Here is a 25,652-nt window from a genome sequence, read left to right on the forward strand (position 1 = left end):
CTTTTGAACATTGAATACTTAGAGGTGCAAAGCATTTTGAACGGGGTTATGGCGAAACCATGTAGAAACCAAGCGAGCCAACGACAAAGTTGTTTATGATGAGTTCTTGTTTAACGCTGAAAGAATTAATGCAAGTCACCTATGAAACCGTTAGGCTTAGCATAAGACTTGGTTTCGGTTTTTTGTTTGTTTTGTTTTGTTTTGTTTCTTTTCGACGAAGTTGTTCAAGACTGAATTAAATTATTTGATTTAGAAAGTCGAAACAAAATTGATTGTCATTTTCTTTTGTTGCGTGAGCACGACTTTCTTGTTTTCATCGGCGCTGATTAAAAAACTTTAAGACCTAAAAAGTGCAAACCCGAGAAAATTCTCAAATTGGTTATCTCTGACTTCAATCCACAAAGCATTCATTCATGATCGGTAAAAACGACTACGACAACAAATAAATAAAAAAATTTTACGGTATGTAAGCTTCGTGATAGTTCATTTGATTGACTGCTCCAAACTTCAACATGCAGCATGGTTATTGATGAATCGATTTACGATAAAATTCAACGGCATCCCATTCTTAAAGTTTTCACATAGGCTTAAAGAAATGTATTAAAGAAAAGCCCTTTTATTGTCTAATGCCTTGCTCATTCAAAAGCAAACTGAGTCCTGAAAGCTTGGATAGCGTGCCAACGATTGTGTTCCAATTTCCTTTCGGGAATCCAGCATATTGAAGCGGCAAGTTTCAAAATACACCAATTAACACATAGAAAGGGACCCAATTATCCTGAATATGAGTTTTGAAATACTTCCAAACAGTACTATCTCGTTTGGATCGACTTACAAGTGCACAATTGACGGAAATCTCAGACGTTCTGATCGCGACGGGAAAACCAGCGAAGTGACGTCTTGAACTTGTTTGGGAGAAAGGCAACGCTAACACCGGAAGTCGAATGGTGTCGTGTCCAGACTATTCCGCGCGCTCTCCCGTTCTGAAATGACGTTCTCGTCCTCTTGCTAGATCTCTGTATTGGCAGTCACTACACCCCTCCGTTCCCCCTGAAAACCATGTCGTCCCTCCCCACAAAAAAAATCCACTACCTCCCAGGAGAAAGATATCTGGTCTCTAAGTTTGTTCCCAAACATACATTTCGAAAAAAAAAACAATTAGTAAGCTTCGTAAATGAAAAGAAGAGAGACGAATTTCTTGTGAGGCGCCTAATTTTATCAATATCGTTGAAAAAGAGTGAATTTTGGTGAAAAAGGTTGTGTACTCAGGCTTGACTCCTTAACATCGCAAGTTAAGAAATATCAAAGGCCGCGGATTAGCGTAGATTTGGAAGACAAGTAACAGCATCTACCCTCCCCTCTGAATTAAGAATTAAGAATTTAAGAACAATAAACATTCGTGTCAGATTTTCACTGTCCTCGAATGGGAAATGCACAGCTGCTAATAGACTAATCAAATTGCAGTTGAATTAGAAATCATCAACACGTTTCAAATCTTTTCAACTAGAATTTAAGAACGTAATTTGTTCATTCCTGTGCATACTCTTAAAAGTTAGATTTCAAACTTAAACGTTTTTTTTTTTTTTTCCTTAATATCTTCCTATGCGATTAGTTACCTTCAACGTCCTTCCAAGCCACGCTAGTCATTTGCAAATTTAGCTGGTTGTGTTGGAAACAAACAAGAGATTGACGTCATATAAGGTAAAACAACATCACGTGACGAAATTGAGACTCTCACAGCAGAACTAGTAGAATAACATTCAAGGCATTTTGCGTCGAACCTCCAAGACGAAAGTAAGGTCTTCCTCCGTCTATAGATTTCAGATTGAAGGACTGAATATAACTCTTGAGTTGGTTTGAGCGTTCGAGGCTTCGAAAGGCACTGTAAAGTTGCTGAAAAGAGTAGTAATAACTGCTTCCGTGCTTGATCGAGGACATCCATAATGGCGGACCCTAAACCTCCTCCTTATCAACCACCTCAAGCCGGTTATCCGCCTCCAGGGCCACCAGCGTATCCACAGCAGCCGGGCTACCCTCCACCTCAAGCCTATCCACCACCTGGGGTAGGGTATGGGCCACCACCGCAAGGCTACGGGCCGCCTCCAGCTCCGTCCGGTCAGGCCACTCACACTACCACAATCATACAGCAGCCGCAAACTGTGGTTGTGGGGAACGCGATGTATGGCGAAGCGCCCGTGTCGATGGTTTGCCCCTACTGCACTGCAACCATTGTCACTTCCGTACAGTATACGCCCGGTACACTGGCTTGGCTGGCGTGTGGAGGGCTGATCCTTGTCGGCTGTTGGATTGGTTGTTGTTTGATTCCGTTCTGTATCGACGGCATGCAAGATGCCGTTCATTCCTGCCCGCATTGCCGAAGGCAGCTCGGAGTTTACCGCCGAATGTAAACCGAAGATAGATAGAGAAAGGAAAAAAAGAAGTAGGGAAGGAAAGGTTTTGGAACAATTACTTAACTGTAATTTTTTGTAATTGATTTTTTTGTCTTCTGTTGATGTAGATCGCATCAAAAAAAATACATAATAGTGATAGAGAAGCTTAAAAGACTTAATTTCCGTTTCACGGTCCACGGCCCAATTTCTCTTACTTTGATCGTAGGTAGCGCGGCCGTCTTGATGTTTGTTGAAGAGTAATAGTCATCTCCTAAACTGTGTTTCGTTTTCCTAATATCGAATCTGATAACGGTACTAACTACGTATAGCGAAATGCTTTTTACTGAAATTCACAATTAATGGGTTGGCTGATGAAAGAGAGGAAACCGAAAGCTTGTGATGAGATCAGTGAAAAGAAAATGTAGCCATTATGGCTTTAAGCCTTACTCGGCCGCTTGTGTATCCAAAATATTTTGTATCGCTAAAATATTTAAATGATCAGATAGAGTGTTAACCAGAAGGCGAAGTAAAAAATAATAAAAACTGTTATGATTACAACTAATGCATGGCACAATGCTGTCGAATGAAACTTGCCAATCCAGATTTAAAACGGAATTTCAGGTATTTTCCATCAGCTTTGGAACATGAAAGAACATGACGATGGCTTTGTCTCCAGAAGAGGAAGAAGCCATAAAAACTGATTGAAAGTGAAAAGCATCCACATTTTAAAGTGCAATTGTTGGAAATTTAATCAATAAAATGTTTTTAAAATTTAGTTGAGTCACTCTAGATTTTAAATGCCGATTATCTAGGATAAAATTTGAAAATGGTTTGCATGTATGATGGGATGTTTAACATTTTAAGTTGGTTTAACTATTTCAACCGTTTGGATTCATACCAGGAATATGCTTCACATATTGGAGAATTTTCACACAGATCTAGACTCCAAATTTGGTCAATACCAATAAGTTACAATTTAATCAATTAATGTCCACTTTTTCCTGTATATTACATCTTTGTCTCATTACTGAAGTACATTTGAATTGAGTTTCTCAAACACAAACACAACACACCAATGCTTATCAGAATGAAGAAAACTTCGATATAATAAGACTTGAAAAGGAACACAAGGTGAAAATGTGTAACTAAGGTGTAATTTGCATAGGTTTTGCTCCTAGTTAGTTGAGATGGTTCTGCATATTGGTTATATCCATTGGAGAGAGTTAAGAAGGGAAGAAGATTCAATTCAGTCCCAGATTGTTGTAAAATTTACCTTGAAGTTCCACACAAACCAGGTAATCTTGACAATGCTGTTGTGAAACATCTTTGCAAAAAATGCAATAATCTAGTGTATACATTCCCCATTTGACAAATTATGTTGCTACCATGAACACAAGATAGAGTAAGTTTTATATCGTACTGTTAACATTTTTACCATTACTGGAACTCTTTCATTCACTGGAAAGCTTACATACTTTAATTTTACTTTTTTTTACCAGTAAGAGCAACAGCTTATGCCATTTGCTCTGAGTCCTGTTTAGATCTTACAATGTCTTGTGGGAAATTGAGATATTCTAAAGAAAATACACGTTTGCACACTGAAATTAGAGATAAGGTGGCTGTAGTTCAGAAAAGAAAATAGAATTTTAGATTTTAAAAGGGGAAGATCTCTGGTCAAGCTTCATAGCTGGGTAAGATCTTTGTCAAGAGGCTGAATTATAGAAAACTATCTTTGCTGAATTGAACATCAGAAATATATTTTCAGGGTTAAGTCTTTCAACAAACATCAAGCTTATTGTGATATGACTTTGTGACCTTGGAAAATTACATTGATTTGGGAAAATTCTAGAAAAGAAATCTTGCATTTGAAGAGAATACATCAATACATGCAAATCCTTATAATAACTGAACGACATAAACATTTCATGATTGATCAACTGTATGGTGAGTAATTTTCCCCAAGTGGTTCTCCATAAAAATGGAACACGTATTTTCTGCAATGTAGGGTTATAATTATTAAACCGAATTAGTCTGAAAATGGGTTCAATCTTTTGAACAATGCGACTCTCAAGGGAGCCACAAAAGTGTGGAAACTCAGCTGTCTCTTCAACACCAAATGAGTGATAAATATCAAGGGAGATGCTTTGGGACAAGGTTGATCTTAGTTAACACATATATGAAGCTTTGAACTGAAATCTTTGAAGGATTTTTTAGTTTAGATTTGTTGCAAAGCTTGTCCACAATATAAAACCATTTATTTTGAAAACTAGGCAGAATTCCCCTTAAAGGAATTCCACAAGATATCCCCTTGAGCAAAGATTTATCCTCTATCTTGTATCTCTGTCCATGTCAGCGTGTATCCTTTGTGTACTTTACTATGTCTGGTTCTTTTAAGTTTCTTCTAACTGCCCAAGGAAGAATTTTTTCAAGTGAGCGGTAGTTTGGCACGTCACAAAAATTATTCAAATTTTCCTAACCTTCACCCTGTCAACTTTGGGCTTGAAGGGTCCAGCTGTTTTGGTTATCAGCTGTCTTGTGAAGCCGCAGACCGTAACAGTGGAGTCAGCGGTTTTAACAACAAGGAACAAAATGGAGGGGATATCATCGTCAAACGCCGAAGAGTCGGCGACAAATATAGTCAATTTCACCCTCAAAATGTGTTAGAAGTTTATAGCGGACGATTAAAAATTCCATGATAGACAATGCGGCTGTGATTTTAGTAATGATTTTAAATTGTTGCCAGAGTTAAGTGTGCGGGTTGGATAACAACAACATGGCTCTAGCCCAAAGAGAACCTCAACATTACACATACAAGAGGAAAGTTTACGTTGGAAAAATGAAAAGTCAGAACTCAGGCATCGTAGGGCAGATGATGTACTATTGTAAGTATGGTCGTCTAATTTATGTTTCCGTCGTTTACATGTATCTGCTGGGTAAAGACTGAAAAGCCAGACTGCTAGCTTAATCGAGACAGACTGTGTTGGCTGACGGTGTCACGGTATATAGAACGATAATGAAAACTAACAAGCATATTGCTGAAACTTCACCGACTCTTGACCAACAGCTAGTATATATCAGCCAGCTATTGGTTCAAATTCTCCAGGCAAATGAAATTGTTACCAGAAGACAACCGACAATCTTCTTTTGTGAACTGTTCTTTACATTGACCAGTGTTATCCGGGTGGGTACATTTCGCCGACCCCCAGTCCATAGACTACTCTCGATGGACTACCCACATGGACTACCTAAATGGACTACCCATATGGACTACCCATATGGACTACCCTAAATTACCTACCTTCGCACGAGCGAATCGAGTGAAAAGAGGGCTTCATTCTCTTTTGTACCAGACGCGTTCAACCGGCGACAACCTGTTAACAATAAACCGATCTGTTACTTGATAACAAATAACTTCACCTCAATTTGTCGCCCACTATATTCCCACGCTGTTATTAAAGAGAAAACAAAAATGCTTCAAGAATCTACCTGGACTGCTTGATCGCTCTTGACAGATGCAGTGTTGATGTTGTTGTGTAGCTTTAGTTTAAGCTTCAATGTACTGCTCTAATCATCTGAAGATCGCAATATCCGTGAAAATAACTACACTGTAGATAGTTCCTAGAAAGACAAGGAGGAGAAAAAAAAACAGACGTAACATATTTATGAACCACTTTATTAACAATCATGAGGATTTCAATATACTCATCCTCCTTTTCTAATAATTTTATTTCAAATAGCAATTTGCAAAGAGCTCTTTTGAAAGATTTTAGCTGAGGAGTTAGTTCTCACAAGTCTAAGGGCTTCGCCGAAACGACTGTCTGAATAAATGCATGCCTGTGAATAAATGCAAGTTTCTTTGTCCATAAGTGTAACTATTTCCTGCTATGTCAGCAGGAAATAGTTACATTCTAGGAAATATCTCTGGGCCCAGCTCTGCAGTGTAGTTATTTTCACAGATATTGCAGTCTTTAGATGATCAGAGCAGTACATTGAAGCCTAAACTAAAGCTACACAACAACACCAACCATGCGTCAGTCAAGAGCGATGAAGCAGTCCAGGTAGATTCTTGAAGCATTTTTGTTTTCTCTTTAATAACAGCGTGGGAATATAGTGGGCGACAAATTGAGGTGGAGTTATTCATTATCAAGTGACAGATCGGTTTATTTTTAACAGGTTGTCGCCGGTTGAACGCATCTGGTACAAAAGAGAATGAAGCCCTCTTTTCACTCGATTCGCTCGTGCGAAGGTAGGTAATTTAGGGTAGTCCATATGGGTAGTCCATTTAGGTAGTCCATATGGGTAGTCCATTGAGGGTAGTCTATGGACTGGGGGTCAGCGAAATGTACCCACCCCTGTTATCCTCTCTTAATTGGTATGGCCATTAGTTGGCTTAAAAAGATATTCAGCAATCTGCCAGCAAATGGCCATTTCTATGCTGACAGGTAATAGATAGACACATGACAGAGGGTAGACAGTCAACTGACGGACAAGTTGGCTGTTTGACAACCGGCAGTCACCTAGGTAGAACCATCTTTTACATTACCATCATCTTAGCCTATCATTCTACATTGATTTGGAGAATATATAAACAATAATAGGCCTATCTCTCTGCTGCCCATTCTTTCGAAAGTATGCAAAAGGGCTGCACTCAATCAAATTATGCCGTTCCTAGTGTCAAACAAAAGGCTATCTACTCGGCAAAGTGGAAATAAGAAACTGCACTCTACAGAAACCTCCTTAATACAAACGAATGATGCTATCTTAAGTGCGATGAGAAGAAAATTACTGCTGTTGTCTCACTTGACATGAGCAAGGCTTTTGACTCGATAAATCATGGAATTTTGCTCAACAAACTGCTGGATATTGGAATTTCGCCATCCAGTGTTGCCTGGTTCACCAGCTATCTCTCTGACAGACGACAAGTAGTGCGTATAAATTCTGCGTTGTCTGATCTTCTACCCGTTGTATCAGGCGTGCCACAAGGAAGCATTCTCGGACCTATTTTGTTTAATATTTATGTAAACGATTTACCCCTCGCCCCCCAGTCCTGTCTTACTGAAAGTTACATCAATGACACAAAACTCAACATTTCTTTCCCAGTCCAAGACTGGGCTAAGGCTGTTGCTGATCTTAATGCTGATCTTCTACAGATTTGAAACTTGTGCTTGGCAAATCGTCTTCTCTTGAATCGCGATAAAACTAAGCTTATTTTATATGGAAGTGACAAAATTTAAATAATATCCCGGTTATTTGTCTCTCCCTCTTAGGAAAGGAACTAATACCGGTGCCCATCGTTAAAGACCTAGGCGTGACTTTTGACTCGAGCCTTACTTTTCCCGAGCATATCAATGTTAAAACAGTTTCCTCTTGCTTCTCAAGTTTAGCTCAAATTAATCGTGTTAAGCACGTGTTTGACAGATCGACCTTATTGATGATAATTAACACTTTAGTGTTTAGTAAGTTATTTTATTGTTCCTCCGTTTGGTCCAATGCAGCGGACACTAACCTTCTCAAACTAAAAGCAGTCCAGAATTTTGCAGCCCGGATCATCTGTGGTCTCAGAAAATTTGACCACGTGACTCTGCTTCTGAGAGAACTGCACTGGCTATCTTATTGACTATTAAATCCTCAGCTATATCTCAGTGATGCCGTACTTGCTTTTAAATGTATGACCGGCTCCACTCCTACTTATCTCTCGAAGTTTCTAACACGTGGTGAGATAAGTGGTCACACAACCAGAAGCTCCCAACTTCTGCATATACCCCTATATAGAACTAAATCTGGAGAAAGGACTTTCTTTTATCGTACAGTAAGTCTATGGAACAGTTTAGATAATACCCTCAAACTCTGTAATTCTTCTCGTGATTTTAAGCATAAACTTAGAGCCAAATTACTTGCTGCTTTCCTTTCTCATCGCTCTTAGTTGTAACTTTGGTGAACATTTATCAACATTTTAGCCTCCTTAATTTTTCTATTATACTTTTTAGTACTGTAATTTTGTAATTTTTAGATCATTGTCACCGAAAAACCCTCTTTAGAGAGTGTCAATAAAGTTTGTATTGTATTGTAATAGCCTAAATTTTGCACAAGAACATGCATGGATACTTGTTCACAAACAATCTGTTTCAGGATGCTAACAGTTTTCAGGAAAACTGTGAGTTTTATGGACAGACAGTCAACTGATGCATGTGCACAAATATATTATTGATTATGATAATTAATAGTGTAGTGATAGAGGGTGACACATGCAATTTGTCTAACTTAGATAAGTGAATCACATATTGTTACCTTTGGATACAATGTATATATGAAGTTCATATATTTTGAACTGCGGTATTAGATACGTATGATGCATGATCCTCGCAATAGACAGTGCTATTTGTTACCTTTGTCACACATAAAGACATTTGTTGGGGCTCAACATTAACTTTCAACTTACTAGCCAAGTGGCTAGTGATGACTGAGATGTTACAACAATTTCAGTTTTTTTACTAGCCAAACTGGTCAGTGGAAATTGAAAACCACAAGTCAAAACTGAATTTCTACTATTCTAGGGCTAGTTGGCTACCATTGTTGCCAAGCCCTGATGTGTACTTCCCGAATCTTTCCTTCCCTCTTGTGATAGTGTGTTTACGGTACATTGTCTTTTCAGTTGAAATTCAGGTGAACATCATTTTGACTAGTCTGTTTTGTTTTTTCTCTGTTCAAAGCACGTCTTTTGAGAAGTATTCTCAAAACAAAGAAAAGTAGGAATCAAAACCATTTGAATTTACAACATAAATTCAGAAGTTAAAAATATCACACATGCACAGGTTGACATGACTGATTTCATTTTAACTTCCTGCTTTTTGTTGAATAGGCCTCGAATAAGTACCCACCACTCCTATAATTATGTCAAACAAGTACTCCCTCTCCTCTCTTACTTTCTTAAATGGTAGGGTCTATAAGGAAAACCTGTATCTATTGCCACTTTATTAAAACTTTTTAAGCATCATCTATGGCAGAATCAGTACAAGAGAATGATAAGAAGAATAAGAAACCCCCTTGATTAGGCACCCTTCCTCCACTCTCCACCCCTTTAGCCAAAATTTTAAATAAGCACCCAGGCTGTTATTGGAGGAAATAAGATATAATTGTAGGTACACTCAAGCTGATATAAAATCTTTTCACAGTGTCAGAGGCTCGCCTGCGAGGTAAGATCCAAAGGATAACAGATGCTTTAGATTCAGACCCAGTGGATGTGCCAATACTAAAAGACCTGAGCATCACAGCTGATGGCTACATTGCATTCGACCTGAGGTGTAAAGTATGGTCTAAACTGCTCAATGTCAATACACTTGAGATTTCAAGGAATAAAGACAACAAAGACAAAGAAGGTAAAAACATGCAAACCAAGTATGTGTCTGTATGTGTATGTGTCAACTGTAGATCAGCTGGTATCGCATCCAATTGTGAAATCAGATCTGTCTGAGGTTTAAATCCTACCAAGGAACTTAGCTTTTCTCTGTGTTTTACCCAGGAGGTACTTCTGGAATTTTTCATCTTAAAGCAAGGTATAGCTAAAGGAAGACAAGGGTTTTAATGAGAGCTGGCAAAATTTTCCATCTGTGTCAGGCTAAATAGCCTTCTACTCTCTCTGAAATTGATAACAATTAAGGGTAGATTTCAAACTTCCCTTAGCTGCAAACTTTGCAGTTTGTGCCATTTACTTCAAAACTTATTGAAACCACTGAGAATGTGATAAAGATTGTAGCGTAAATTTATTTTTTCCCCAGACAATTCTGAGTTGGAACAGTTTCGTGAGCACAAATATTGGAGACAAGTAAACTTAGATGTTGATCGATCACACAGGAGGTTTCCCTCCGGTAAGTTAGTCGACTCTACTGTGGTATAAGCTGAAGATTATTTTTGGGTCATAAATTGACACTTATGTTGTCTAAGGGCTTAAAAGAGACACTGAGTGAGTTACGATGTTAAGAAAATACTCATTACACAGTTTTTTTTCCTTTAGTTAAATCTTGTTTTCTTGTGGTTTTCTGTTTCATCTCAAATACACTAAAATTCAGGGCAATAGGGTCCATCCAGGTGATCAAATGGAAACCAGGTGCAAGCTTACATCCCAAATCACTTGATGTTTCTTTGGGACAATCTGGGTGATATCTTCGATCACATGGCCTGTATTCTTCTGTTTCCTCTGTTCTTCTGTTAAGTATTATTAATTAAGTATTTTTAAATGCATTAATGATGGTGTACCTTCTTTAAACAGTGTCTCAAGATGACTTTTTTTGGATTAAATGTTTTTTTTTTACAGTAATTTTAATATTTTGATTGATAACAATGTAAGATAACAATAGTTTAGTAGTTACTAAGTGAATCAAAGGCGAGTGAGTTGTAGTGTTTTGTAATGTAGCTTACCGTTGTTTTTTTTTTAAGACTCAAGCTGCTGTCCCATCCTACTCAACTACCCAATTTACTGTTAAAAATTTCAGACCTATGCTTACAGTTTTTGTACTTTTATTTTGAATCAGAAATGAAAGCATCAAGGCGGCGTGCCCTTCAAGAACAGCTTGTTAGGATTATCATGAGAGTATTGTGTAGAAATCAGGATCTACATTATTATCAGGTACACTGCTATTTATGAATGCATAATAAACTGTTTGCTATCTATTTGGCAATATACAGTTTAGTCATACACAAAGGTGGACCAATGTGTTGGATCAAAGGGTCCATGTTCAAGTTGTACATTTTGGCAGATCATTGTGTTGGGTTTTGGGGCAAGATACCAGACTATCACAATGCCTCTCTCATCACTGCAATTGGCTAAAGCCATAGTGGTCTTTTTGCCTGAGATAATTAGGCGAAGCTAAATATATAAACACAAGTGCAAATGAATAGTGTCAAAATTAAAGCAAAGGTGACTATAATGCTGCAGCAGACTTGCATCCCATTTATGGAAATGTTAAGTCAGCAATATAGCCAAATGACTCATCTAGTATATACCTTTTTCTGTAACATGAAGCAACAAGGAGAATTATCACTCCCTCTGAATTGAATGCTACATCCCTTACTCCATTTCAGATTCTCCCAAAAGAAGTAGAAAGATATTATTGTTAAAGAAGGATTTGTTCCAATTCCACTCATTCTCCCACCCTTTTGAGGTTTTGCCATTGAGTACAGTAAGCTTCAATATTCTTTTGTTTTAATGTAGCAGCCAGCTTGGTTTTGTTATGTTTTGAGCTGAAATAAGTTGCATTCTTTGACACCTTCTTCCTGGTTATTCAACTGTTCTGGTATCAAGAACAATGATTAAGCTTGTTCTAGGGGACTAAACTAGCAAGTGAAGTCTGAGCAATGTACTGAGAGGTAGTTTAACAAGCATACTTACATGAAAGATATGTCAATAATGTTCCACAATGTCAAGAGAAACATTTTATTAAACGAAACAACATGACTGGCCTCTTTCTGATCCAGTCAGTGGTCTTAAGCCCCAAATGGGTTGCTGTACATTAGTACAGCTATAAACTCTTCAGTTGCCACCCTATCATGCTCCTGGGTGGAGTGAACCACAGTGAGAGTGAAGTGTCTTGCCCAAAAACACATCATAACAACCTGTCTATAGGTCTTGAACTCAGACCTCCCAACCTCGGCTGCAGTCCAGCATGCACATTTCTCACAATCCCACCTAGGGATGACTAGACCTACCGGTATATAGGTCATTATGATGTGTTTTTAGGCAAGATAGTTCATTCTTACCTCTATAAGTACCTTCACTGTGCAGTAAGTGGATTAAGGTCTTCTAGCTTCTTTGCTGACTTATCCTTTCCCAAGGAGAATTCATTGGTTAATGTAACGAGGGATGCAATGGTTGGATGTGTGAGACCCAGAATGATAAATTATTTTGATCTGCGTGTATTCATGTATGTATACATATACAAGAAGATCCTGGGAACACTGTCAGGAAGGGTCAAGGAGCAGCTCAGGGCAAAATATATAGAAAAGAACAGGGAAGTGAAGAGAAGTATAAAGGCAGACAAAAAGAAATGAATGGAGAACATCACCTGTGAGGCAGAAGAGGCTGCAGGAAACCAACACATGAGGACACTATATGGGCTCACGAAGATATTATGCAATGAAAAACCAAAGCAAACCACCGCAGTATTAGATAAAAATGGAAAGCTCCTCAATAAAAGAGAAGAGGTACGGGAACGATGGACGGAGCACTTTAAAGAAATACTCAATAGGGGTGAAACAGAAAACCCAGTCTTAAGTGATGAGCTATATGATCCGGAATTTAGTGACATTATTGAAGAGATCTCAGTAAGTGAACCAACTTTAGGTGAAGTCAAACAAGCAATAAAAAGATTGAAGAATGGGAAAGTGCCAGGAGCTGACTCTATCAAAGCTGAACTATTGAAAGCAAACATAGAGTTCTCAGCAACAAAAATCCATCAATTGTTGGGAAAAGTATGGACGTTTTAGAAGATCCCCCAACCCTGGAAGAAAGGGTTAATTATCAAGTTACCGAAAAAAGGAAATTTCAGAGAATGCAAAACTTCGAGAGGAATAACCTTACTGTCCATTGTGGCGAAGGTACTAAGTAGAATCATCATAGAGCGAGTAAGAAATGGAGTGGACGAAAGGCTGAGGAAGGAACAGGCAGGCTATAGAAAGGGGAGGGCAACAACAGATCAGATCTTCATCCTGCGGAACATAATTAAACAGGTCAACGAATGGCAGGCAACCCTGTACTTAAACTTTGTAGACTTTGAAAAAGCTTTTGAATCTATCCACCGAGAAAGTCTGTGGGTAATAATGGCCAAGTATGGAATCCCGGAGAAGATCGTGAAAATGGTAAGAGTATTTTATGACGACTTCAAGTGTGCTGTAGAAGACCAGGGGGAAACATGTGAGTGGTTTGACATTAAAACTGGTGTAAAACAAGGGTGTAATAGGTCGGGATTTTTGTTCTTGATTGTTATGGATTAGATAATGCGAAGAGCAGTTGGCAGTGGTGAAAATGGTATTAGATGGAAGTTTACTTCAAAACTGGACTTTGCGGACGATATAGTCCTGCTCTCATCTACCAAGCAGCAGATTCAGGATAAAACAACAAGGCTGGATGAAGAGGCCAGACGGGTGGGACTCCACAAAAGCGATGAGGATCAATACAAAGAATCAAGAAAAGATCACAATCAATGGACAGGATATTGAATATGTCGATGAGTTCGTGTACTTGGGGGCCAAAGTTTGTAGAGAGGGTGGTGGTATGAAGGACTTAAAGAACAGGTTATCAAAAGCCAGAGGTGCCTTTAACAGGCTAAAGAAGATCTGGATCTCTAATAACATCTTGAGGAAAACAAAACTGAGGCTGTATAAAACTCTAGTAATGCCAGTGTTACTCTATGGATCTGAGACATGGAAGATGAACAAAGAAGATGATAAAGCAGTGAATGCACTCCATAATAGGTGCCTACGAAGGATCCTCCGAATCCGATGGTAAGACCATGTCTGCACCAAAGAGCTCCTGGAAACTGGCAGGCATGAAGCCACTGAGTGCGGAAGTGATGTCTCGTAGATGGAAAATGATTGGTCATATTCTTAGGAAAGATCGTAATAATGATTGCTGTGTTGCTATGAGCTGGACACCAGAAGGTAAAAGGAGAAGGGGAAGACCAAAAACCACTTGGAGACGTACAGTAGAAAAAGAAAGGCAAGAGGCAGGTTGGAGGTCGTGGGAGGAGGTGCGGACAGCAGCAACCAGCAGCAGGAGTGGAAAGCTCTGTGAAGGCCCTATGTGCCACGAGGCATGAAAAGGATTGATGGTGATGATGATACCGATACAAGAATTCCTCTTGGAACTTCCAGCAAAACATCAGAAATCTGTTATTAGCTGCACTGCCCAAAAAAAAAACATTTTATGTTTTCTTCTTTTGCTTAGAGTACAACATTTATTCTTATTAACCAAAAACTTGTGATTATCATTTTAAAAGGGTTACCATGATGTGGCAGTCACTCTGTTGCTTGTAGCTGGAGAGGAGTTAGCTGCAGCTCTCCTTGAGCAAATGTCTCTTCATCAACTGAGGTAAACTGACAAAACACGGAATTTTTTTATTGGGGATTGGAATATATATTGAGTGGTAAACCAGGACCACTGATCTAGGGTTTAGTCCGCTAACCACGGGACCATTGCTTCTCTCTTTGGGAGTTTACTAAATTGTGGCAGTTAGCAGGCCAGCGGGCTCAATAGTGAAAACCACTGAACAGGTGTTGTTTGAATGGTTGTAATTTCTTTCAAGGTTACTGCCTCTCTAAGCGACTCAGAGTATTGTTTGTAATGCCCGTTTGATATTTTTACTGTTCAATTATTTTCCTTCAATATTCTCAAATAATATGTACAAGTAAAACCAAAGAGTTTCAGTTGTTCATTGCTATAGGCATCTATGCTTTTTCATTTCAGGGATTTCATGGAAGGTTCAATGGAGAAGACAACAAAAATGCTGGCATTTTTGCATCCTATTATCGAAGAAGCTGATCCAGAATTAAGGGAATTTCTTGTTAGGTATGTTATTGCCTTTTGTTTCAGCAATGTCAACCTTGGACGTCATGAACTTCAACCCCCTGAATGATTTTCCTTAGTTTTTACCCATGCCATCCACTTGCTATATCACACCCTCAGTTATACAGAACCCACTTCTGTATGACAGAACAAGAAGATCACTTTGCAGGCTCCCAAAGGTACACAGTGTAGGTTAACCAAGTGGTTCACATTTTTGAACCACACCCTGGTTATTATACCATGCAGCTGCCATAAATTGCACTTTCCTCCTGGATGAGGTGGTATCCCATCAATAATACCCCAATGGTGTACTCATGCTTTCCTAATAGTTGGTAGGTACCTTAAGTCTCTACCCTTGGATGGAGAGAGGCGTTGTTAGAGCAAAATGCACCACCCAAGAACTCTGCGCAATTACAGTGGATAGGGTAACCCCTTGGGTTAGGGCTGGAACCTAGTCCCTTCAATCCAAAGTCAATTGCCCTGACATTAAAGACCATTTTGTCTACCACACTCCATTGCATGCCTGTGAACATATGAATATCAGACACACCCCAATGCCTTACCTAGCATAATATTGCAAAAAATGATAATGGAAGATGAAATAAACAATTTTTAATAGAAGAGAAAAATCGAGTTTCCAGATGGGATTTGAACCCCCGACCCTCCGTGATCTAGTCGGATGCTCTAACCACTGAGTTACAGGAGACTCTTCTATTAAAAAATGATAAACTCAAATTTAGTAATTATTTACTCCTTACAATTACAAGGTCTGAAGTAGGACAAGTGTTTGCCCTCAGCTGGCTAATCACGTGGTATGGTCACGTGTTGAAGGATTTTTCCACCATAGTGCGCTTGTATGACTTCTTTCTGGCCACTCATCCTCTAATGCCTGTTTACTTCGGTGCCGCTGTGAGTTGCTGTGTTCGTTATGTTTAACTTTAAACTTACTGGTAGACTTAAGTGAAATTTTGAACTCAGTGCCTATGATTGTGTCTATGTGATTGGTCCAGCAAAATTGCCATCTTCTCTTTCGATCGGCATCAAAACCACAACTAGTCGTGGGTAGGTCCCTCGTATTTTTCTCACGCTTCAAACGATTTTGTAGCTTTGATTAGAGTAAAGATTGGGGCCGATTGAGACCGAACGTAGGAGTATTTTACAACATGGCTGGATGTACTCATCACTCGATTCGATTACCTCCTTTTTACCCTTGTTTACGTTCTCGTACCTAGAATATGTTCATTCGCAAGCTGAAACTGCCATAGAATTTTCGTGCGGCGTGGTAACCATACTTAGGTTTTTCTGCCGAGCGAAGTGTAAAAAAAGAAAAAACACTAAGCAATCATTGAAAACTATTTCAAACATTTTTGTCTGTAGCTTGTCATCCGGCGTCGTTCTGAAGTGCTGGGTGGCGAATGTGAAATGAGCTATGTTCACCATCTTCTTTCTCGAATCCCCGACGATCTTCCTGACTACGTTGAAGAACTTATCACGACTGCGCATTCGCTGTTCTGTAAATTTCCTCCTGAAAAGCTGTCCGGAGCTGTTGATCGTTATCTTAAAGAAAGGTATGTGATATTTAATGACTGTGAATATATGGAAATCATGTATATGAAGTGCCGGTTAAGAGATGAATATCATAGCGATCTTTGCAGTAACGAACACTACTTGAGCAGCAATGAAAACAAGGCCTGAAAAATATGACCTCATGACCTTATGACCTTATGACCTCTGCGATACAGGTACAGTGCTATACCCACTGAGCTAACAAGCCAACTGGGAGCGGGCCATTATGATGGCTCGTAGTAAACCCGTGACGTGGTGAATAAAATGACTGTGAATGTAAGAAAATTATATCTGTGAACTGCGGGCTAAGAAAGGAATATCAAAGCAATCTTCGCAGCAATGAACACAACTTGCGCAGTAAAATAATATACGAACCATCGCCTCGCATCTTTTCTTATCTATACTCTTCATCTTAAAAGTGTCATTTGTTTTCATTGCAGCATAACCGTAGCTAAGCACAAGCAGTTTATACGAGAGTTAGAGGACCAAAGACCTGATTCCCTTTTAAGAAAAAGGAAAAAGCAACTCGCCCTTCACACAAACAACGAACTTGAAGTTTCACAAAATTTCCAGTCGGCGACACAAACAAATCCTTACATGAAATTCGCAGTGTGGACGTTAACGGCTTCTGTGGGGACTGTGGCTCTTTATGTACTGAGTACAGCGAAACAGTGGATATAAGGAAAGGGAAGTGTCGAGTTGAATGAAACGAGGAAGAGGGTTGGCGGCAACCCTTTCATTACTGTCGCTCGGACTAATTTGTCAAGAAACCTTGACTTGTGGTCAGAACGTCAGAGTGGAAAAGACAGAAGAATTTAGTTGAATTCAAGTTGACTGGAATCCAAGTTCAAAACAAGTGATTACTATATTTTAAAAGGAGAATTTTGTTCTCATTTGTAAACCCTACTTGAAGGAACCATGCTAAATACTTGAGTCAGTCGGAAGGCTTCCTCAAACGATTTCCCCTCATGAGACTCACCTTACTTTGAAAAAAGGAAGAAGGGAGTATCTTCGTCATCTCCATTTCTCTTCGACGAAGTTGTTTTTCAATCTAACGTCTATAAAGTCAGCATGAAAACAGTATACTGCAGATGGACTACACTGTAGTCGCGTTGTCTAAGTAATAGTAAAAGAAAATGATTTTGCAGCAAAGAACTCAGCCTTACGAATTCTTACAGGTGGCATGTAGAAAGACTGCATGTTAGTCTGCTGCTGTGTATTTTATGAGAAAAGGATTGGTACTACCAACAACACGGTCGTCGAACGATTTTTATGCAGGTAGAAGAACTGCTACGGCTTGAACATTTCTTTTGTACAGAAATTATCTGAGAAATGTATAGAAAATGGTGTAACAATAAAATACGAAGTCTTGTTCTGAGGGCTAGTCTCTTTCTTGGGTTAGTTACCAAAATCCATTTATCCCGACCGATTCGTTTACAGAACTGACCATTATCAAATGTATTCTGATGATTATGTGAGAAACTTGGAATATTAAGATAGAGATGTCCTTGGTTTTCTCGAGGTAGGGATACCAGTGTTGGATTTTGGATTTTGGACACTAGTGGCTGATTCAGTTGGATTTTGGACACTTGTGGCTGATGCCGGATTTTGGACTCTGAGGTCCTGTTTTGGATTTTAGACAAAGTGGCCAATCATGGATTTTAGACTCTAGTGTCCGATTTTGGATTTTGGACAATAGAGACCGATTTGGGATTTTGGACACTAGTGGCCGATCATGAATTTTGGACACTAGTGGCCGATCATGAATTTTGGACACTAGAGACCGATTTGGGATTTTAGACTCTAGTGTCCGCTCATGGATTTTGGACACTAGAGACCGATTTGAGATTTTGGACACTTGTGGCCGATCGTGAATTTTGGACGCTAGAGACCGATTTGGGATTTTAGACTCTTAGTGTCCGATCATGGATTTTGGACACTAGTGGCCGATCATGAATTTTGGACACAAGAGACCGATTTAGGATTTTTAGACTCTAGTAGCCGATCATGGAGTTTGGACACTAGAGACCAATTTGGGATTTTGGACACTAGTGGCCGATCATGAATTTTAGACTCTAGTGCCCAATTTTTATATTGGACACTAGAATTCGATTTAGGTACTTGTGGCCGAATTGGATTTTGGACACTAGTGTGCAGAGGGATAGGGGAACCGTGAGGCTTTCGAGCTAGCCCCTTTAAATTATTTTTTCTACTATTGTTATCATATGCTATTGTTAATATCTAATTTGTTATTATTAAATGATTGGTTGAATGTCGGTTAGTAACTACTTTCTGAAATCATTTTTCTCTAGGGGAACAGGGTACTCATAATTATGTGGAATGCGGAGGGTTTTCTGTTTTGCATGAGAATACAAATCCTTCTGCGACACTACCTTCTAGCACATTGCGCAACCTCTAGTTCTTTTCATTGCTTTGAACATTTTGCTATATCAGTTGCCACATACAGTCTTTGTATTGTATAATGCTCGGAGGAAAGAACCTTAAATGCTTTAACAAACATCAACGTGAAGATACGGGATGCGAAAAGAGAAAACAATTTCAGAAGTTGTGTTTTAATATACTTTTGATTTTAACTGTCTAGGGTTCTCGTTAAAAGTACACCTATTGAAATGTACATACCATATCTTAATGCCTTCTTCTAATGTCTTCTAAAAAGATTTATACAAAACGTATTTATTTTGTCGATAAGCTATTATAGGTAAACGTCCCGCGAAATTTGCGAGACTACGTTGATGAAACAAATTAAATAACTTTGCTGTTTGTTGAAATATAACTTCATCTTTACAATTTCAGTCATAAACGGTATAAATAACAACACGATTTTCACACGCGCAAAATATTTTTGTAATATCCAACTCCCATCATACAGAAGCCCCCTTTAAAATTTCCAAGGTTAAGTCAGTAAAATCTTCTGCTTGTGTTTTAGTGGTGACGTGTGGAAAATACTCCACCGCCCAGTACAGCTTGCCGTCAACTGTAATAATATTGTTGCCAAATGTATGACTGGTTTTCGCGCCCTGTACACCGAAATACGATCCCGCAATCTTATAGGGACAGTCTTCACTCAGATTAGTGCGCTGCGCTCCGTAATTATTTATGTTACATATGTGGCTTTTACGGCCTTCGTTGTGTTTATATTCGGACATTTTACAGTACGATGTAATGTCAATGCATTGATAAAACTTCAGAGCGTTTCTATGTTTTCCAGAATTCACCTGTGTATGGACATCGCGAGTACACGCACTTGCAAACTGCCAAAATCCTTGCTTGTCGGTGAGGTCAACACTGGGCACTGGAATGGATAACACACTTGCAGAGACGAAAGCTCCGAAATCGTCGTTGCTCACCATCTGCTGGCAGTCCTTGCGTAAACTAACCGAGTACGATGAATCAACGGTGAGTTGAGCGTTTAAGTCATCTGTCTTTTGCTTGAGAAGTCGCACAATTGCTAGATGCGTGGAAGCGGTTATGGCACCGTGCACAGTACACTTGTTGGCCTTACAGTTCTTTATCAAGAGCTTGGTATCCTCCTCAGACAGACTGCGACCAAGGAGACAAGTTTTCTTCATCACCGACGGATCGGAATTAGCAACAGGGGGGTACAACGACAGATACAAGTTCTTTGGCTTGACAAAGATGTTCTTCAGTCGCTGGAAGGCAAATACACTCGAAAACAACAGTCTTTCCCAAATATTGGGTGTAACGACACTCGATGTCAACGATTCAAGAGAAGGTCTGAGGGGAAGACTCTCGACTTTGAAGTGTTCTCCACCGTGCATTGAAGAAAGGAAATTCAGCAGCTGTTGTTGAAGTTTGAAAATAGACAAGGCGTCGCAGATGACGTGATGAAATGTGAACACTAGAGAGTTCCGGTATTTCCCTTCGTAAACTGTCTCTTTAAGTAGCCTTACTCGCCACAGAGGACCCGTTTCAGTATTAAATGAGGGGCCATTTATTTCTTCTTCGAAGCCTCTTTCCCATTCATCAGCCATGATCTCGTCCAAGACTTTAAAGTCCACTGTTTCTAGATTTTCCATTTCTTCAAAGCATGGGTGACTGCCGCTCTCGTTGATTCGCATCCTTAGCAAGGGAAATCGTTTGGGAAGCAAGCTGAGGGCCTTTATTAAGTGTTCTTGTTTAAGTTTTTCCGTAGAATCCAGGAGTAATACTGAAGACACAGTTCCCCATTGATTCACTCTTTCTCTTTCCAGTAACACGCGTTCCAACCAGCCCAGGGGTCTGGAGAGTTTTCCATTTTTCTGTGGCTGTTTAACGGTTGACTCGTAAGTATCTTTCATTTTAAGAAGGAATAGTACAACGAAAGCTTCCAAGATCAAAACACAAATGACAATTGACGCTAGGTAGGACTCGAACATGTCCGAAGTCTCAAAGGTTTCCAAGGCACACTTATTTTGATTTTCAATTTCCATTCTCAGCTGGTTTCACAATTCAAACTGACACGAAATAAATTCGCTCTTACTTTTATTGGCTTTGTGGTCCTGTTTGCATGAAGTCAAAACGCATTTGACGCTTCCCGCTGTGTCTGTGCGTCATCTGAAAACCACGTCACGGTAAGTCTGTCGAATCATGTCTATACATGGGTATAACCATTAAATGATGAAAACACGGAAGACAAAGAAATGCAAATAAGGCATATCAAAACTACTGTGCAACTTGTACATAGAGAGAAGTTTGAATAAGTATCCGTTTACGAAAAAATCTTTTTGTGACTATTTCATTTTGTCCGTTAAAGGTATGCCCAAGTTTGGCCTTTCAGCTTTCTGGCAGGATTATCTGATCCTAAATCAAAACAGTAAAAATGCTTCAGACCGTTTAAGCTTAGATCAGGAAAGAATAACAATAGAAGGTGATGAGATTAAACAGCACTTCACAATGTCACGCGATTGTGTAAACAGCATGTAATGTAATATACCATAATAGATTTACTGATGTTTCTGCCTGAAGTGCAGCGTTAAGCAAAGCAGTGTCCTGTACAGTCCTCCACTAATCTCAATGAAATAAAGGCGAATGGAAATTTCATTTGAATCACTCGCGAAAGAGGAAAGAACAAAGTCATACAACTAGATCGTAAAGAAGTGTATTTGTTGTTATGACAACATCGAAGCAAAGGCGAAAGCAGTACTATTTTGTCCGACAATATAATTTGTTTCAGGTGGAATTCCAAACGTAAATTGATGCTATTTTGAAACCTAACCCGTTCTGTCATACCAGTTAACGTAAATGGTTCGTCACAGTGTGAATATTGGATACAATGAATATATGAAGTTCATATATTTAGAACTGCGGTATTAGATACGTATGATGCACGATCCTCGCAGTAGAGAGCGCTATTTATGCAATAGCGAAAATCAGACCTGAAAAAAATCAGGCCTGTACGGGATTCGAACCACTGACCTCTGCGATACTAGTGCAGCGCTCTACCAATATATGAACTTCCTATATTCATTGTATCCGATTTATCACTTTCACGGGTTTATTACGAATCAACTTAACGGCCTGCTCCCAGTTGGCTTGTTAGCTCAATTGGTAGAGCGCTGCACTAGTATCGCAGAGGTCAGTGGTTCGAATCCCGTACAGGCCTGATTTTTTTCAGGTCTGATTTTCGCTGTTGCATAAATAGCGCTATCTACTGCGAGGATCGTGCATCATACGTAAGTGTGAATATTATTCAATAAACATTAACCTTTGCTTATAACAGTGTGACGTGCGCTTTAATTGTTTATAGAGTGATAAGATCTTTCCCGAAAACACATTTTCCTTATAAGCTTTCATTTAACCTAAAAAACAAACTTTGTCTGACTTGTGCCGAGGAATTCTACAGGATATAGGTGTACCGTGTGGGACAGAGCTTGCGTATGAAAAGACACGTCAAGGTCTATGTTATGGTCAGAGTTTTAACCAAGGAAAGTTATTTAAGTACGTTCCTGATCGTATATTTTGTGGTGGTTTCAGTGCAGTTTATTTTTTCTCGGTTACATAAACTTGAAACTAACACAACTTTCCTTCAGCTTCTTTGTTGTCCACTTAAAAGTGCATGGATCATAAGTGCTTGGGACTGAACGAGTCACTCCTTGAGCAAGCGGAAGTCTTTCAAGTTCCTGACTGACTTGAATAATGACTTAAGAAATCTTTTCTAATCTTTGTTTCCTTTTGGGGCTTAGCTCAATATATTTTCCTTTTACCAGTTTGTTTATCCACGACACGTTGTATGTCTTTTTATGATATGTATTTTGTTAAGAAAATAACCCAGGCATGATGTTGAATTTGGATTAGAAAAATTTGGACGTAAGCGGGGGTGTGAAAAGGCCGCCATCATTGGTGTATTGTAAGCTTCCATTTTTAGCTTCATGCACCGGATGCCTTTCTCAGAAAAGTCAACGGCTGATGATCAGGTTTAAGAAAGATATAACAGCCGTACAATTGCATGATGTTCGCCCATAATGGTCAACCTTTGCGCCCGTTCAGCAGGTAGCATTTTGTCGACTTGTTCCGGGCGACGAGATTATCATGTTAACCCCCTCTTTAAGATTACGGCGTTCTTCACAAAAACACTGGGAAAGTTGCTTGATTGCATATTATCATAAGTGTTGGCCACTGAAAGATGGCAGATTTTTTTTACTTCAGATTAAACTCTAAATGTAAATCGATGTTATTAAAAAATTCAACTTGTCTTGTCATACTAGTCAATACTGAGTTCGTGACTTTGTGAATATTAGTTCATTATAATCCTAAAATATTTTTTGCTTGCTCATTTTTCAATAATCCTCAACCTTTGCTGATAACAGAATGACGTGTGATGTATTTGTTCACTGAGTGATAAGATCTTTTCTCAAACACTTTCTCCATATAAGCTTATTCAAAAACAAAAGAAACACAAACAAACTTTGACTGAAGCGCGCCGAGGAAACGCGTGAACGCTGACAAATGTGTATATCGCATAGAGCTTGCGTATTCTATGGTCGGAATGTTAGCCTCGGATAGTTATTTTTGTTCCTATTCGTATATTTGATGATAATGACATAGCATTTATTTCTCTATCGCTTAGAATTAAAATTAACACAGTGATTTTCCTTCAGCCTCTTTGTTGTACAGAAGGAAGAGCTTAGGAAATAAAGTCACACCTTGTACAACCAGCGGGAAGTCTTTCGTGCAACTTTAACGATGGGTAAAAAAGAAATCTTTTTTTTCTTGTCTCTGTTCCTCTTCAGGGTTTGACTCAATATAGTTTCCTTTTCCACTCTGTTTATATACCTTAGGTCATATGTTTTAATTTGTTCTGTATTTTGTTGAAAAAATACAGTGTGATATTGAACTTGCTTAAAAAAAAGTGCCCCCGTAATACGGGTACATGAAAAGCAGCTATGTCATTGCTCAGTGGTGCGGTGTTGTAAGCCTCTATTGTTAGCTACGTGCGGAGGATGCCTTCCTCGGGAGAGCCGCCAACGGCAGGTAGTTGGTCTAAAGGGAAATGCAACAGGCGTAAAATGGCATGACAGTTGCCCTTTATGGTAAATTTTAACGAAAGCACAGCAGGAAGCATTTTGTTGACTTGTTCCGAGCGAGGTAAATTTCTTCTGTACGCCCTCCTTAAGATCGCGGCATTGTTTAATAAAATAATTGAGAAAGTTGCTTGAATCCTTATTTGCATGAAAATTGGCCACTGAAAAAGTAACCCAAACTGAAAATATAAATATATCCGTCATTGATGTACTATACAGGAGCGAACTGTCAAGAATATCCATAAGTAAAAACTACAAGAACCAACTCCGACATCTGATATAAGATTTTCGGTAGCATAAATTTAGAATGAAATCAATTTAGAACAGGATGGAAACCATCTTTTTTCCTGAAAATCTTTGACCACTTTATGGCTTTTGTTGTTTTTCTAGTTCCCAATGGTTTCTTAGGGCAGCCATTACTCTCTTCTTAAGTACTTCCTGTAACTATTTAAAATGGATATATAAATGTAGTTGTTGTCGAAGTTTCTGCGTCAGACTTTTGAGCCTTAATTTAGGTGACGAGCAAATCTACCATCAACTTGTAAGAGAGTGCGGAATATTAGTTCTGCAAGAAAGGGAAAACAAAAGACGCAGTGATAAAACAAAAAATAATAATACAAGGATTGCTAGGGATAAAGAAGTGGATTTCAACCTTTATTTGAGAAACAAAGGTCATTGAGGTAGTACAGTGCAAAATATTTACGGGACGATTATGGACCCGCTGAAAAGTCGCTCCGACTGGAACCCCAAAAAACCGTTTCTAAAAGCCATATTTGCTTCTTAGTTCAATGCATCATGAATCCTTTTCAAGCTGATAATAATCCATTAATTACCAGCTGAACACAGAGTATTTCTTGCTAAATGTAAAGCAGCTATTTCAGATTCATAATTTCCTAATGAAGAGTAGGTCGAAGAAAGGGAGACGAACTGCTACCAGAAGGAGGCAGTCCGTTCCAACACATCTCCTTACTTTTTTCACTGTCGCTCACCCCTGGGTACAAATTTATTTCTCTCCCCAGCTTTCCTCTTCCATTAAAATTAAAGATGAAGGCCATAATTTTCGCTAAGAAAATACTGAACACTCGTAGGCGGTGTGCGCACTCCGATTGCATTGCATTGTGGTAGCGCTATTTTCAAATGAATATGGCGGTAAAAACGGCAGAAATTGCCTGATTTTGACTGGACATTCCGTAAAAGTTAGGTCGTTACTTTTTCCTTTCACTATAGGTAAATATAATTTGATATAATCTGAATGTGTAGAAGTATTTTTCGTACGTATTTGTCGCGTATTCTACCGTTCTCAAGGACAAACGCAAGCACGGTTTTTTAGTATGAAATTTGAGACCGGTTTTCGAGAAGGTCAAATTCATTGTACGTCGTAGTTTGAAGCCTTTCAAACATTTGTATGGCCACTTTGATCCTTCTTCAACAGCTCTGACCAAATGCGCTCAAACGCACTCCAACGATACAACTGTTTAATGCATTTTAAGCGATGGTGTTTGAGACCCTTTCATAGAGCGAAAGGACGTGTTGCTGCCGTCAATTTTGAGGTGTCATTTCCCCATCTGTAAGTTTGAGGTTTGGCAAAGCCGGAAGAGATTG

The 25,652-nt window shown here is 39.0% G+C and overlaps 3 protein-coding genes across 4 annotated transcripts; 2 read left to right on the top strand and 1 right to left on the bottom strand.

Annotated features, from left to right (window-relative positions):
• Positions 1–1,723: 1,723 nt before the first annotated feature.
• LOC111333493 (lipopolysaccharide-induced tumor necrosis factor-alpha factor homolog) lies at positions 1,724–3,162 on the top strand. Its single transcript, XM_022939086.2, has one exon. It carries the CDS (start codon positions 1,941–1,943, stop codon positions 2,403–2,405), a length of 465 nt encoding a protein of 154 aa, XP_022794821.1. The 5' UTR covers positions 1,724–1,940; the 3' UTR covers positions 2,406–3,162.
• Positions 3,163–4,948: 1,786 nt separating this feature from the next.
• Positions 4,949–17,887, top strand: LOC111333484 (TBC1 domain family member 20). Of its 2 annotated transcripts, XM_022939065.2 has the most exons (10): positions 4,949–5,269; positions 6,561–6,633; positions 9,560–9,763; positions 10,163–10,252; positions 10,916–11,010; positions 14,378–14,469; positions 14,845–14,946; positions 15,711–15,852; positions 16,321–16,511; positions 16,950–17,887. In XM_022939065.2, the coding sequence occupies exons 2-10, from the start codon at positions 6,597–6,599 to the stop codon at positions 17,188–17,190; spliced, it is 1,194 nt and encodes a 397-aa protein (XP_022794800.2). In that variant the 5' UTR covers positions 4,949–5,269; positions 6,561–6,596; the 3' UTR covers positions 17,191–17,887. The 2 variants fall into 2 exon arrangements, with proteins under 2 accessions (XP_022794800.2, XP_022794799.2); XM_022939064.2 differs by lacking the exon at positions 6,561–6,633.
• A 1,179-nt stretch (positions 17,888–19,066) lies between these two features.
• LOC111333477 (uncharacterized) lies at positions 19,067–20,960 on the bottom strand. Its single transcript, XM_022939050.2, has one exon. It carries the CDS (start codon positions 20,958–20,960, stop codon positions 19,392–19,394), a length of 1,569 nt encoding a protein of 522 aa, XP_022794785.2. The 3' UTR covers positions 19,067–19,391.
• Between the last annotated feature and the right edge of the window lie 4,692 nt (positions 20,961–25,652).

This window comes from Stylophora pistillata, chromosome 3 (assembly GCF_964205215.1).
Source record: "Stylophora pistillata chromosome 3, jaStyPist1.2, whole genome shotgun sequence".
In the NCBI taxonomy this organism is placed as follows: Eukaryota; Metazoa; Cnidaria; class Anthozoa; order Scleractinia; family Pocilloporidae; genus Stylophora; species Stylophora pistillata.